Below are 15,680 nucleotides of genomic sequence, written 5' to 3' on the forward strand. Positions count from 1 at the left end.
CTTCCTGTGAAATATTCTGCAGGAATATATTACTGAAACTTGATGCGTTTTTTATTTTTTAAATTTATACAAAGGCAAATTTCCATTTCAGGAAAATGCATCATTAACAATGACTTTGTAAGTTAAAACCATGACTTCGTTGTACAGGCAATAAAGAGGTTGTTTTTAATAATAATAATAATAATAATAAAAGAAATCCCTCTTCTTCCACCTTCCCAGGCCCTAGTTGCGTAAGTATTGGGCAAGAACTGCACCCACCCACCCGAAAATGGGCGTGGAGACCCCGAGCGGAGCTGCCAACATCTCCTACACGGAATTCGTCCTGCTTCCGTTCCCCGGCCTCCAGGATTCCAGGCAGCTCCTTGTGATCCCTTTCTTCTGCCTCTTTGTGGTCATCCTGGCGGCCAACTCCGTCCTGATCTACACGGTGAAGGCAGAGGAGAGCCTCCACTCGCCCATGTGCCTGCTCATCGCCTTGCTGCTGGCGGTCAACATCTGTGGGACGGCCACCATCCTCCCCAGGATGCTCCTCAGCTTCCTTCTCCGCGCCAGCCGCATCTCGCTGGCCGAGTGCCTGGTGCAAATGTTCTTCCTGTACTTCACTTCCGTCCTGGACTGCAGCGTCCTGCTGATGATGGCTCTTGACCGGTACGTGGCCATCTGCCACCCGCTGCGCTACGCGGACCTCATGACCACCCGGCTGCTGGCGCTGCTGACTCTCGCCTCCATGTTGCGTAGCCTTTTCGTCGTCAGCCCCGTGGTGATCCTGGCTTCCCGGGTGAGCTTCTGCCGCTCGGACGTCATCAGCCACTTTGCCTGTGAGCACATGGCCCTGATGAGGTTGTCCTGCAGCGACATCTCCATCAACAAGGCGGTGGGGATGGCGATGCGGTGCGTCGACGTCATCCTGGACTTCAGCATCCTCCTGGCTTCCTACAGCCAAATCGTCCGCACGGCGCTGAAGATCGCTTCCGGCAACGTCCGCCACAAGGCCTTCCACACCTGCGGGACACACCTGATCGTCCTCTTCGTCAGCTACTCCTCCCGCCTCTCCTCCTCCATCATCTTCCGCCTGGCCAAGTCGGCCTCCCAAGACGTCCACAACCTGATCAGCGCAGTCTACCTGCTGTTCCCCTGGGCTGTCCACCCGGTTATCTACGGGGTGAGGACCAAGGAGATCAGAGAGAGCCTCCGAAAGCTCTTCAGGAGATCCGACAGCCCTCTCCTTAGGACTTTCAAGCGCTAAATGAGCTGCTGCTGGATGGCCGCTTGCCAGGGATTCTCGATCTGTGATTCCTGCATTGTGAGGGGTTGGACTAGATGACCCTCGGAGGACCCTTCCAACGATTCTGCAATGTTTTGGGGTTTGTTTTAAATTAATTTAATCCACTGTACGCTTTTTGGACTATTATATGTATACCGCTTAGAACTTCCAGCAATTAAGAGGAGCACAAATGGCTAAAATATTACATGTAGCCATAGTTGAGGAAGAAAATGTACCTTGGCCGATCTTGCATTCTGTATTTTTAATATTTCTGTAAGCTGTACCCAGAGAACTCAGTGATAAAGGCAACATACCAATGTTATAAATAAATACCGACTCAGGGAGACCCAGTGCATTATTAGCAGAGTCGTCTTTCCCATAGGGCTTAGTGGTGCGTCGCGCCAGGGCACTGGTCTCTCAGGGGCGCCCCAGCGAGTGGGGGAGCTGTGCGGAATTGCCAGCGGCCTCCCCTTTCCCTACATGCCCGCCAACTGCGCCCCGCCAAATATATGGCTGGTGGGCACGCAGCTTCCCTCCCAAGCTTCTGCAGGATCGCTCTCCTCCCGAGGAGGATTGGGAGGGAATAATAATAATAATAATTTTTTATTTATATCCCGCCCTCCCCAGCCAAAGCCGGGCTCAGAGCGGCTAACAACAGTAAAAGTAACACAGTTTACATAAAATCACAATCAATTAATTGAAACACATTCTAAAATCAATTCAGAATCAAATTAATGGCAACCATTGGGCTAGAGCTCTATGAGGATTACCAAAGCATAGCTGTCAACTTTCAGATTTGAAAATAAGGGATCAGCAGCCTCACCTGTCCCGGGGACAGTCTACGGGATATCTGGGACAGCAGCAGGAAACTGCGCTGGAATAAGGGAATTTCCCACCAAAAAAGGGAAGGTGGACAGCTATGTACCAAAGGAGGGGCTCAGACTGTGCCTTGGCCAAAGGCCTGGTGGAACAGCTCCATCTTGCAGGCCCTGCGGGAAAATGTCAAGTCCCGCAGGGCCCTGGTCTCTTGTGACAGAGCATTCCACCAGATCGGTGCCACAGCCGAAAAAGCCCTGGCTCTGGTTGAGGCCAGCCTAACTTCTTTGTGGCACGGGACCTCCTAGGTGTTTTTGTTTGTGTTATGTACTGAGTTGAATAGGATCCAAACTGCAGCAGTCTGATTGGTCCTAGAACAATAGGATCCAAAAGGCAGCAGTCTGATTGGTCCTAGAACAATAGGATTCAGAATGCAGCAGTCTGATTGGTCCTAGAACAATGCAGCAGTATGATTGGTTGGCAGGAACTACCCAATCATGCTCCAGATAGAAGTGAATCCACAACCTGATTGGCTTACAGTAGAATTCCGGAACTAGCCAATCATGTGCAGCCCATTGTGTAAATAATGTATATAAAGCAGATACTTTGAGGGGACTTTCATTCATTCCTCCTCACCACTATGAGCTGAATAAAGAGCATGAAATCACTTGCGACTCTGAGTATATTTCACTGGTGACGAGGATGGGATCCCGCTGAGCTGACTGCCACACACAGCACCGCAGCACCGCCACCTGCCGCACCGCTGCCTCGCACCGTGTATCCAGGCTTCAGCTCCGGGACACAAGGAACTCAGAATGGCAACCGACAACAGCTTCTCGCCGTTCAACCCAGCATCTGGAGACTGGGAAGCGTACGCCTCCCGTTTCACCTTCCTCCTAGAAGCCAAAGGGGTCACCGACGAAGAAGACGCCAAGAAGAGGGCGATATTCTTCAGCGTCTGCGGAGAGGAGACGTTTGAAATCGCCCGGGCTCTCCTTGCGCCTGAAGATGTCGCTACTGTTCCATACAAAACAATAATGGAACAGCTGAAGGGGCACTTTTCGCCACAGCCCTCAGTGGTGGCTCGTCGAAATGCCTTCTACGCAAAGCGGCAAGCCCCTGGGGAAACCATAACTGGGTTTGTGACCTCTCTCCGCCAAGCCGCCCGGTTCTGCAACTTCTCAGAGCTGGAGAACATGCTTCGTGACCGCCTCGTCGGTGGCCTGAAGGATGAGAAGCTGCAACGACGCCTCTACGCTAAGAAGGACCTAACGTTCCAGGTCGCTCTGGAGGAGGCCCTGGCAACGGAAGCTGCCGAGAGGTCGACGCAAGAGGCACGGCCGAGCCAGCCGTCCCAACCGAGGGTCCACCACGAAGACCTCACCGACGACTCAGGATCCGACAGGGAGGAGGTGCACCGAGTACAGCAGCGCACTCAAGCAGCCCACATACCACAGCTGCCTCGACGAGAAGGAGGGAACTGCGCAAGCTGTGGAGAAAGTCACGAGAGGAGGACCTGCCGTTTCCGCAACGCAGAGTGCAGACAGTGCAGAAAATTAGGACACATCGCCCGGGTGTGTCGGGCTCGGCCCACCCGACGCCAGGCATCAGATGACCAATCCAAGAGCCCCAGGTCCCGGGGCCCAACACACCAAGGCAACTCGACGGAGCTCACGGACTTCCAGGTATACCAGTTGCCCCACCCCAACGTAGAGAAAATTTATGTCGAGGTACAGATAGAGGGGGCCCCATGCCGCATGGAACTTGACACGGGTTCAACTCTATCCATAATCTCGGCAAAGACCTTAAGAAAACTGTGTCCTACGGGGGGTCCCAAACTCAGGCCGGCCCCATTCACCCTCCGGGACTTCCAGAAACGTAAGGTCCCCACAATGGGGGTGGGGACCTTCAGGGTGCAATACCGAGGGCGGAAGCGGCAACTGGACTTGCTTGTGGTCAAGGGCCCCTACATTAGCTTACTGGGATTGGCATGGTTTGGACCACTGGGGCTAGCCGTCACCGGGGTGAACCACACTAGCTTACAAGTAGACGTGGACGCCATATGCAAGGAATTTCCGGGGGTTTTCGATGGGAAATTGGGACAGTATACGGGCCCCCCCATTGCTCTACAGCTTGACCCCGCAGTACGACCGGTCAGGCTCAAGGCCCGCCGGGTCCCGTTCGCCCTGAAACCCCGTATAGACGAGGAATTGGACCGGCTTGTGGAGCAAGGGGTGCTGGAGCCGGTGCCTAATGCCCCCTGGGAAACCCCAATTGTCACACCCGTCAAGCCTAATGGTTCGGTCCGCATCTGCGCAGACTACAAATGTACCATAAACAAGGCCCTCACGGCCCATGCATACCCAGTGCCAGTGGTCAGCCATGTTCTTGCCACCCTGGCTGGGTCGAAAATTTTTGGCAAGCTGGACTTGGCCCAAGCATATCAACAGCTGCCAGTAGATGAGGCTACAGCAGAGGCACAGACGATTGTGACGCACAGAGGAGCATTCAGGGTAAAGCGGCTGCAATTCGGTGTCAGCGTGGCACCAGGCATATTCCAGAATCTAATGGACTCTCTCCTTAAAGGGATTCCTGGCGTCACCCCCTTCTTCGATGATGTGTTGATTGCCGGGCCCACACCAGAGGAGTTTGAGGACCGCCTCCGCACCGTTCTGCACCGTTTCCAGACGGCGGGTCTCAAGGTGAAGCGGGAAAAATGTCTACTAGGAGTGCCTCAGGTGGACTTTCTGGGATTTATGGTGGACGCAGAAGGGGTCCACCCGACTGGGGACAAGGTACGGGCCATTTGTGATGCCCCAGCGCCCAAGAACAAGACTGAACTTCAGGCCTTCTTGGGACTATTGAACTTTTACCATTCCTTCCTTCCCCACAAGGCGGCGGTAGCGGAGCCCCTACACAGACTCCTGGACAAGCGGGCCCCTTGGGTGTGGGGCCAGCGCCAGGAGGCCGCATTCCAGGCAGTCAAGGACTTGCTTGTCTCAAACTCGGTCTTGGCACACTTCGACGAGAGGCTGCCGGTGGTGCTAGCATGCGACGCCTCGCCCTATGGAATCGGCGCTGTCCTGGGACACCAACTCCCGGATGGAAGAGAGGTACCAGTGGCATACTTTTCCCAGACACTCAACGCAACCGAGCGGAACTACTCGCAAATCGACAAGGAGGGTCTGGCAATCGTGAAGGGAGTAAAAAAATTCCATGATTTCTTGTACGGGCGGCCCTTCACCGTGGTGACTGACCACAAGCCGTTGCTTGGCTTGTTTGCCCCTGAAAAGCAGACCCCCCCAAGTGCTGTCTCCTCGCGTCCTCAGGTGGTCAATTTTCCTTGCCAGCTACCAGTATGCACTGATTTACCGTCCTGGGAAGGCAATGGGCCATGCAGATGCCCTCAGCAGGCTACCACTACCAGAAACAGGCCCCGACCCAGCACCTGCACAAGAGGTTATGAGCCTGGAGCTGCTTCCCGACCGCCCCATTCAGGCACAAGAAGTTGCACACCATTCCAAGAAAGATAGGGTCATCTCCCGGGTCCTGGACTGGGTGTGGAGGGGATGGCCCAGCAGCAGCCCCGGGCCAGAATTCGCCAGCTACACAACCCGCAAGCATGAACTGTCAGCCCACAAGGGGTGCCTGTTATGGGGAAGCAGGGTCGTTGTTCCCCAGCCCCTCCGCAAAAGGGTCCTCACAGCCCTACACGAGACACACCCAGGGGTAGTAAGAATGAAGGCCCTTGCCAGGAGTTATGTGTGGTGGCCGGGGATCGACGGAGAGATAGAGGCCTGGGTCAAACACTGCCAGGCCTGCCAAGAATCCCGCCCAGATCCCCCAAGGGCCCCAGTCCAGTCCTGGGAGTCCGCCCGAGCACCATGGTCACGCCTGCATGTGGATTTTGCGGGCCCCTTTCAGGGGAAAACATTCTTCATAGTGGTGGACTCATACACCAAATGGCTGGAAGTCGCACTGGTACCGTCCACTTCTACGTCCGCAGCCATCCGGGTACTACGCAGGCTGTTTGCAACCCACGGGCTCCCTGACACTCTCGTCTCAGACAACGGGACTGCATTTACGTCAGGAGAATTCCAAACCTTCACAGCGCAGAACGCCATCCGCCACATCCGTTCGGCGCCATTCCACCCTGCCACCAATGGCCAAGCAGAACGCATGGTGCGGACCACCAAGGACACCCTTCGCCGCATGACGCAAGGGGATTGGGAGTACCGCCTTGCCACATTCCTTCTAGCACAGCACAGCACCCCCAGCTCAACGACTGGCCGGAGCCCCGCTGAACTACTAATGGGTCGGCGCCTTGCAATCAGATTGGACCGCCTTCACCCCGATAGAGCTCAGGATGAGGTAGTGGTGGGGGAAGACAGGAACCCCCGGACCTTCGAGGCCCAGGACCCAGTGTACGCAAAGAATTTTGGGGCAGGCCCAGCATGGGTACCTGCCACAGTCACCAGGGTCACTGGCCCCGTGTCGTACGAGGTGCTAACAGATGGGGGGCAATGCTGGCGCCGCCACTGCGACCAGATACGGCGACGATTCCCGGGAGAAAACCAGGAGGAGGAAAGGGCAGAGGAGTCCCAAGGGAACAGAGGGGCAGTGAGGCCCATAGAGCACGAGGGGCCAGCAGGAGAGGCAGAATCAGTCAATACAGAGAGGACCTGTGAGGCCGAAAGGACACCGGAACCAGAACCACGACTGAGCGAGCCGGTTGCGCCAGACCAGACAGCCCCATCACAGCCAGCATCCTTGGAACACGAGCCAGAACCTGAACCTCGGACCAGGGAACACCCCAGGCCGCAACGCACACGTAGGCCGCCGGCGTACCTCAAGGACTATGAATGCGACCTCCCGGGCAGGACTGGAACTTAGAGGGGAGGGGTGTTATGTACTGAGTTGAATAGGATCCAAACTGCAGCAGTCTGATTGGTCCTAGAACAATAGGATCCAAAAGGCAGCAGTCTGATTGGTCCTAGAACAATAGGATTCAGAATGCAGCAGTCTGATTGGTCCTAGAACAATGCAGCAGTATGATTGGTTGGCAGGAACTACCCAATCATGCTCCAGATAGAAGTGAATCCACAACCTGATTGGCTTACAGTAGAATTCCGGAACTAGCCAATCATGTGCAGCCCATTGTGTAAATAATGTATATAAAGCAGATACTTTGAGGGGACTTTCATTCATTCCTCCTCACCACTATGAGCTGAATAAAGAGCATGAAATCACTTGCGACTCTGAGTATATTTCAGTTTGAAGACCGTAAGGTCCTCCGTGGGACATGCGCTCTCCTCCCAAGGGGGCTTGGGAGGGGCGCAACTTCACTCCCAAGCCTCGGCAGGGATTGTTCTCCCACAGCGGCATGGGGAAGAGTTGCAGCCCCCCCCCCCCATGGCTGGCAGTGCGCAGCTACAGCCACCCCAACAATATTGTGGTAATTCGGGGACACTGGGCGGATATTTGCACCCCGGTGCCGCATCTGCTAAAGACGGCCCTGATTATTAGCTTGGCTGACTCTTTTCCTGTCTTGTTTGGGAGAAGCTCTCCAGAAATAATCCTGACCAAAGATAACAGGGCTGAAGAAAATGTTTAAACAAAGTTTTGCTCAGAAAATAGAAGCTTTTTTTATTGGGAATACTGGATATGGACATAACGAGGGGAAATAAGAAAATATTTCTTTACGCCACAGTGGCAGCGAGAACATTAATTGCCCCCCAAAATGGGAAAAATAAATTATACTGATCAAAAAAAGAACGGCAAGATAAATGATTTGACTATATAGAATTGGCTAGAATAACAGGTGTGATTGGGGGTCAGACCAAACAAAAAATTCAGAAAGAATGGGGAAAATATAGAGATTACCTTAAAAAACAGTGCCCTCAAATTAATAGTTGGACTTGTTTTGATTAACTTTTGCAAAATGAATTATGGGGTAAAAGCTAAAAACAGAAAGAAAAATGAAATGAGAAGGAAGCAGTTTACTAAAGATGAAAGTAGAACCGCGCTAAGGATGAAGGAAGGCAAGTGGAAGAATAGAAGAACTGAAATATGGTATATACACATTGTTTAATATTTGTTTAGTATAGATTTTTGAATTTTCCCTTGATATTGCCTTTTCTTTTTTCTTTTTCTATAAGTATGTGTTTTTGTGTTGCAAAATAAAAATAAAAATACTTATTAAAAAAACAAAGACAACGGGTTTATTGAGTCTTCATCCTGATACGCTTGTGCAAAGCTTACATGGATGTTGTTGGATCATGCCTAGTCTTCACTGGACATTTTTTCCCCTGTTTTCTTTTGCAAGGAGGTTATTCGTTCACCCTGCACCCATCCTGCTTTGCTTGTGGGGTATTTAGACATTTCCTCATCAATCGGTTGTCCATCCCACACCATTTGAAACATTTTCCCCATTGTGAAAAGTCCATTGTTGGGGATCCATTGGCGCGAATATTTCCGCTTGCACAAGGCGGCTCCCCCTGGATTTTTTGCCAGGCCAATTATTAGTGAGGCCAGCAGGGTCACAGGTGCAGGAATGTGAGCCGACCGCAAAACTGGTAAGAACCAGTCAAAAGGGGAATGAGCAGCTAGTTTTTAAAGTGAAAGGTAACAGCGGCAAGAGTATTTTTATTTTTTCCAAAAAAAATTATTAGTTTTCTCTTATAACACATAGACAAAAACACAAAAGGAAAACATTACATTTGACACAACATAAAAACTTAACAACAATTAAAAAAAACAAAATAAAAAAAACACTTTATTTAAGGTAGATAAGGACAAGATGAAATTATACAATTGAATATAAATATAGATGGGAAATGGCGATGTATTGTGAGTACTTATCTACTTTTAAAAATTTTCACCTATGATCTTTTTCTTTTACTTCTTTGTTTTTTCTTTGTTCTTTTTTATTTTTTTCTGATATCTTATCTTTCAATTTCACTCCTTTATTGTGAATAGCATTTTATAGAGGTATAAATAACTGTAAATATGAAAAGAGACAAAATATTCTCTAATTTTTTCCTTGGTTATATGTATTTTCTTTTTCTTTTGTGTTTTCTTTTGTTGTAAATATGTATGTTTTCTAATTTGTACTTAATAAAAGATCTAATAAATAAATAAATAAATAAATAAATAAATAAATAAATAAATAAAAGTTGGGGGGGGGGAACCACACACACACAAAATGAAAGAAGAATTTTTTCTTCTTGTCCCCTGGTGTATTTACATTGCTAAAAGACTTCATCGACACCCTCCAATCTGGATTTCATCATATTACATATTTAGCAGTTCCCAATTTCTTATTTATAACATCAGTATCTTCTTTCACTACAAACTTCTTAACCTTACTTCTAATTGTAATCCATATTAATCTTTATTATTAATCTTTTTCTATCCCTTAGCCTAATCTGTTACTTCTAGGGATTTCTTAATTATCTTATATTACAACATATCACTAAATATTCTTTAAATTTCTTCCGGTCTTCTTGTGTTTCCTCCTCTTTCTGGTCGCGGATTCTTCCCGTCAGGTCAGCCAGCTCTGAAAAGTCCATCATCTTCATCTGCCATTCTTCTATTGTCGGTATTTCTTGCAATTTCCAATTTCTTGCAATAGTTGGCTCAGAAATGGAAACAAGAAGAAATACCGGCGAAAGAAGAATGGCAGGCAAAATTAATGAGCTACGCAGAATTGGATAAAATGACAGGAAGGATTTGAAACCTGCGGGACCACAGAGATTCACAGAGGATTGGAAGAAATAGACGAATTATTTGAAGAGCAACTGTAATCAACAAATTACGCTAGAAGCTTTGTAAGGAGAAATGTATGAAACATTACAAAGAAGAGAAAGAAGAGAGATACCAGTTATGTGATTTAAATGTAATAGTGAAAGTAAGAAATGTAAATCAAGCAAATAGATTGGAAAGTTTTCAGATGTGATCGATGGAAGTAAAAAAAAAAAAACCTGTATAAGATGTAAAAGTACGTTTAATTATTGTTGAAAATGATATGTTGAAAAACTAATAAAAAATTTATAAATAAATGAATAAAGTGAAAGGTAGCTCCATTCTTAACCGTCATCATCATTTTTACATTGTATACCTCCTTTCCTTATTGCTGTATACTGTAGGTACAAGCTGAAGAAGCCACAAAATATACAACGAAGCTCATGCCTCAGTCTGATCCAATACAAAAAAAAAAAAAAGTTACAGTGGAAGATCAGTTTTCGAACATCTCGGAAGTCGAACGTTTCAGCTTTCGAACGCCAAAAACCCAGAAGTAACTGCTTCGATTTTTGGACGCTTTTCGGAAGCCGAACGTACCACGCAGCTTCCGTATTGAGTTTTCTAGATGTAAACTCATAAACTCTTATCTCTAATTCTGTAACAAATTATTGTGTTATACATATCCTTATGAGCTTGAGTTTGTAATCTCCATTTGAGTTTGTAATCCTTGTCAGAATACGTACTTTTGAACGGATTAGTTTTTGTTACAACTGACTATTGATTTGCGAGTAGGGGCCACTCCCACAACTGAAACTTATATTGGCCAGAGTTCCTGGTGTGCTTATTTCTTGTTATATTTAATAACAAGGAGACCACAGTAGAAGCAGAAGGAGGGCAGGCCAGAGGACTTGCCCGCTTGCCCCTTGGAGACCCAGCCTCCTAATTTTAGGAGACTCATTAGCAGCAATTATGAGCAGCGCCCAAGAGAGGCGCCGGTGCCAGACCTCTGCGGAGGATTCTCTCCGGACATATTTAATGGCGTGGATTATCTGAAACTGGACATTAGAAAGGTCCTTCCATCAGATGGTGAGCAAAACATAGCGGCTTGATTGCATTAGTATTTCAGCATTAGTATATTAGTATTTTAGTCGTGTTTTTAAAACTATGGTTGTACATTTTTCTTTATTTTTTGGGGGGGTAAACTGCTTTTTTTCAAAAAAAATTACAATGAAGGGGCATATACATTTTAGGAAATAAATAAATGACATTATTGATAAAACAAGTTTGAAATAGCTAGGTAAAGCATTCAAAAGTTAATTGGAATAAGTGATGGGCTAAAAACAAATTGAAAGACACATCAGCCTTCTTGCTCTTTGTGCTCTTTTTGCAATCCTGTTAACCGGTTCTGAAGAAAGTGGTTTTATTGATTGATTGATTGATTGATTGCATTTATGTGGAGACTGAGGATTTGTTTCTTCTATGCAGTCCATGGAGATCAGCTGCACACCTTTTGCTCCTGAAAAGTGCTTCTTGAGGAACCAGATTAATTCCAAAAATAAAAGCTCATTGCCGGCTGATTCTGCATTTCCACGCAGTGTGTCCATTTGAAAGGTGGTCCTAGCAAAGAGGGGCCCTGGATACGATACAATAATCTTTATTGTCATTGTCCCATTTGTTGTTGTTTAGTCGTTTAGTCGTGTCCGACTCTTCGTGACCCCCTGGACCAGAGCATGCCAGGCACTCCTGTCTTCCACTGCCTCCCGCAGCTTGGTCAGACTCATGTTTGTAGCTTCGAGAACACTGTCCCACCATCTCGTCCTCTGTCGTCCCCTTCTCCTTGTGCCCTCCATCTTTCCCAGCATCAGGGTCTTTTCCAGGGAGTCTTCTCTTCTCATGAGGTGGCCAAAGTCTTGGAGCCTCAGCTTCAGGATCTGTCCTTCCAGTGAGCCCTCAGGGCTGATTTCCCTCAGAATGGATAAGTTTGATCTTCTTGCAGTCCATGGGACTCTCAAGAATCTCCTCCAGCACCAGAATTCAAAAGCATCAATTCTTCGGCGATCAGCCTTCTTTATGGTCCAGCTCTCACTTCCGTACATCACTACTGGGAAAACCATAGTTTTAACTATACGGACCTTTGTTGGCAAGGTGATGTCTCTTGTCCCATACAGAACAACGAAATTGAAAAAAATCTACATCAGACATTCAAAACCCAACAAACCTGCTATCCCAGCTATGCCAGCCTGGTTAGCCCCCTAAAAATTCTGATACCCAATATTTAAATACAATATACTCCCATAGAGACTACCTTACACTGCGTTTAAAACCAAAATCGCATTTGGGTAGAAACTGTTTCTCAGGCGGCTAGTCCTAGTCTTTATAACCCTGTACCTTCTTCCAGAAGGCAGGAGCTGAAAGAGATCATTTCTGGGGTGCGCACTATCCTGCGCTATCTCTGCAGCTTTCTTGTGGCACCTGGAAGCATAGATTTGATCCACACCTGGGCAGACACCAGGACTGCAAACACCACTTCCTTCTTTGTTCACCTGGGGCATGTGCAGAGAGGGGGAAAGCGTGGATCACCTAATCATAGGAAGGGCTTTCAAACGTGTATCAAGTAACCACACTCATTTTGGTGGATGCCAGATTCCAGAATCAAGCGGAAAGTAGCCAGTAGAGAATGAGACTTTTCAAGGTTGTGGGTTCGAACCCCACGTTGGGCAAAAGATTCCTGCATTGTAGGGCTTGGAACAGATGACCCTCTTGGTCCTGTCCATAGCTGTCAACTTTTCCCTTTTCTTGCGAGGAATCCAATTCGGAATAAGGGGATTTCCCCTTAAAAAAGGGAAACGTTGACAGCTATGGTCCCGTCCCACTCTGCAAGTCAATGATTCTAGGTTGAGGGCAAGTGGGAATGATTCCAGACTGAGGAAAAACTGCCTTTTTGAGGTACAAACAGGTTGCTGTGTACGTAAGAAGATAAAACGCAACGAGAGCCCTTGCAAATCTAGCCCAGAATCCTGTTCTCGCCGTGGCCAGCAGAGCCAATGTGGCTGGTAATTAATAATTATTAATTAATTAATTAATTAACTAATTAATTATACCCCACCCATCTGGCTGGGTTTCCCCAGCCACTCTGGGAGGCTTCCAACACAATATTAAAATACAATAACCTATTAAACATTAAAAGCTTCCCTAAAGAGGGCTGCCTTCAGATGTCTTCTAAAAGTCTGGTAGTTGTTGTTCTCTTTGACATCTGGTGGGAGGGCGTTCCACAGGGCGGGTGCCACTACCGAGAAGGCCCTCTGCCTGCTTCCCTGCAACCTCACTTCTCACAGCGAGGGAACCACCAGAAGGCCCTCGGAGCTGGACCTCAGTGTCCAGGCAGAACAATGGGGGTGGAGACACTCCTTCAGGTATACTGGACCGGTAGCCATTGTAGGCTATGATCAAATCACACAGCAGCCACAAATACTTGACAAGAAAGTAAGTCCTTTCCCCATTTCCCCCCGTTTCAGGTCCAAAGCCATGTCCGAATTTGGAGGCCCTTCTGAACTGGTCCAGAACGCCTCAGCCAACATCTCCTACACAGAATTCCTCCTCCTCGCCTTCCCTGGCTTCCAGAAGTCCAGGTACCTCCTTGCCATCCCCTTCTTCTGCATCTACCTGATGATCATCTTCGCCAACTCTCTGCTGATCTACACTGTGAAGGCGGAGAGCTGCCTCCACTCGCCAATGTACCTCCTTATTGCGCTGCTCTTGGCGGTCAATGTTTTTGGGAGCACCACAGTCCTCCCCCAGATGTTGCTGAGCTTCCTGTTCAGGATCAGCAGCATCTCTCTGACCGGCTGCCTGGTCCAGATGTTCTTCCTCTACCTGGCCATCATGCTAGACACGGGCATCCTCCTCATGATGGCTTTGGACAGGTACGTGGCCATCTGCCACCCTCTCCACTACGCCGACATCTTGACCGGCAAGCTCCTGGGGCTCCTGGCGGCTGCCGCTCTGGTGCGGAGCGTGTCCATCGTCAGCCCGGTGGTGATCCTGGCCTCCCAAGTGCGCTTCTGCCGCTCCAACGTCATCGAGCACTTTGCCTGCGAGCACATGGCCCTGATGAAGCTGTCTTGCGGGGACACCTCCAGGAACCGGGTGGTGGGCATGGCCGTGAGGTCCTTCACCATCGTCTTTGACCTGGTCTTCCTCACCCTGTCCTACAGCAAAATCATCCTCACAGCCCTGAAAATGGCCTCTGGGAGCTTCCGCCACAAGGCCTTCCACACCTGCGGCACACACCTCATCGTCCTCTTCATCGGCTACTCCTCCTGCCTCTCCTCCTCCATCGTCTTCCGCCTGGCCAAGTCGGCCTCCCAAGACGTCCACAACCTGCTCAGCGCCATGTACCTGCTGTTCCCGTGGGCCATCAACCCCGTCATTTACGGAGTGAGGACCAAGGAGATTCGGGAAAGCATCCTGAGGCTTTTCAGGAGGTGGAGGTGGGCTCTGTTTGGTCCCCGGAAATTAGGCACCTAAAATGGACCAGGTGATGGATTTAAGTATTCCATTTGCATTCCTAATCCTGGCATCTCTCTCAAGCTCCCACCATGAAAGGGTGCAGATCAGCATTTCTCAAAGTGGGAGGAGCCACCCCTTGTGGGAAGGTGGGATTACCTGGGGGGAACTAAGAGGCAAAGGGGCAGGACAGGGGGCACCTGATCAGATTTTGAAAAGCTGCCATCTCTGCATCAAGTTCATCATTTTGTTGAATTAATTACAGTGGTACCTCGGGTTACATACGCTTCAGGTTACAGACGCTTCAGGTTACAGACGCTTCAGGTTACAGACGCTTCAGGTTACAGACTCCGCTAACCCAGAAATATTACCTCAGGTTAAGAACTTTGCTTCAGGATGAGAACAGAAATCGTGCTCCGTTGGTGTGGCGGCAGCAGGAGGCCCCATTAGCTAAAGTGGTGCTTCAGGTTTCAGGCTAAGAACGGACCTCCGGAACGAATTAAGTACTTAACCAGAAGTACCACTGTATAGGGAATTTTTAAATGTTTGATGTTTTACTATGCTTTTATATGTGCTGGAAGCTGCCCAGAGTGGCTGGGGCAAACTATTCAAATGAGTGGAGTACAAAATAAAAATAAAAAATAAATAGTGGCAACATGGGAGCTGCTTCGTGACCAGGTGGCTCACCTTGGAGCAGGGACCTTTCCTTCTAAATAAGTAGCACAGGCATCAAACAGCATGGAGGGTATACAGATATTGTTACCTGCCACCCCAATCTCAGAGCAGTGAGTCTCTGGGAATCCCAGTTGTTTACCCAGGTTTGGTTTCCTTGGAATGAAGGTCAGCGGAGATTGTGATGACTTTCGGATATATGGTTTTATTTCCCCATATGTACAACCCGAGCATAAGACTGAGAGGCTCACAGCATCATCACCCCAACAGGTCTGGCTTCTCTGCTCATCGCAGCTTGGGATCCAGCACAGGGCAAGCAGGTTTCTGTGTCTCCAGCTCCCAGTTCAGCTCACACCCAGCTCTCTGGCTCCTGTTCTAGGTAGCAGCTAGGTGAAACTGGAAGCCCCCCCCCCCCCATTAGCCTGGAGGGCACCATCATTTGGCTATAGCTCTTGCAGTTGGGCTCATTCTTTTGGGATATTGACAAGGACACTTAAGTGACCAGCTATTGCTTTCCTTATAGGATAATGCAAACGGCTTTTTTATATTAAGGTATGGGGCACTGGGGAGTTTATGAAACCAAACGGGGTGTGGCTCCCCAAAATTTGGGAACCCTTCCTATATCCATCCCAGTGGGATCCAGGCCTAGTTCTGGCACCATCAGTCATCCAGACTTAAG

General features: G+C 48.7%; 3 protein-coding genes across 3 annotated transcripts; all 3 read left to right on the forward strand.

Moving 5' to 3' along the window:
* Positions 1-268: 268 nt before the first annotated feature.
* On the forward strand, positions 269-1,614 carry LOC144327441 (olfactory receptor 52K1-like). The gene has a single exon (XM_077926802.1). The coding sequence runs from the start codon at positions 269-271 to the stop codon at positions 1,244-1,246; it is 978 nt and encodes a 325-aa protein (XP_077782928.1). The 3' UTR covers positions 1,247-1,614.
* Positions 1,615-2,761: 1,147 nt separating this feature from the next.
* Positions 2,762-7,329, forward strand: LOC144327442 (uncharacterized). Its single transcript, XM_077926803.1, has 2 exons — positions 2,762-3,765; positions 4,667-7,329. The coding sequence occupies exons 1-2, from the start codon at positions 2,896-2,898 to the stop codon at positions 4,703-4,705; spliced, it is 909 nt and encodes a 302-aa protein (XP_077782929.1). The 5' UTR covers positions 2,762-2,895; the 3' UTR covers positions 4,706-7,329.
* Positions 7,330-13,348: 6,019 nt separating this feature from the next.
* LOC144327431 (olfactory receptor 52K1-like) lies at positions 13,349-14,350 on the forward strand. Its single transcript, XM_077926769.1, has one exon. It carries the CDS (start codon positions 13,349-13,351, stop codon positions 14,348-14,350), a length of 1,002 nt encoding a protein of 333 aa, XP_077782895.1.
* Positions 14,351-15,680: the final 1,330 nt, after the last annotated feature.

The sequence above is a fragment of the Podarcis muralis genome, chromosome 4, assembly GCF_964188315.1.
Source record: "Podarcis muralis chromosome 4, rPodMur119.hap1.1, whole genome shotgun sequence".
Lineage (NCBI taxonomy): Eukaryota > Metazoa > Chordata > Lepidosauria > Squamata > Lacertidae > Podarcis > Podarcis muralis.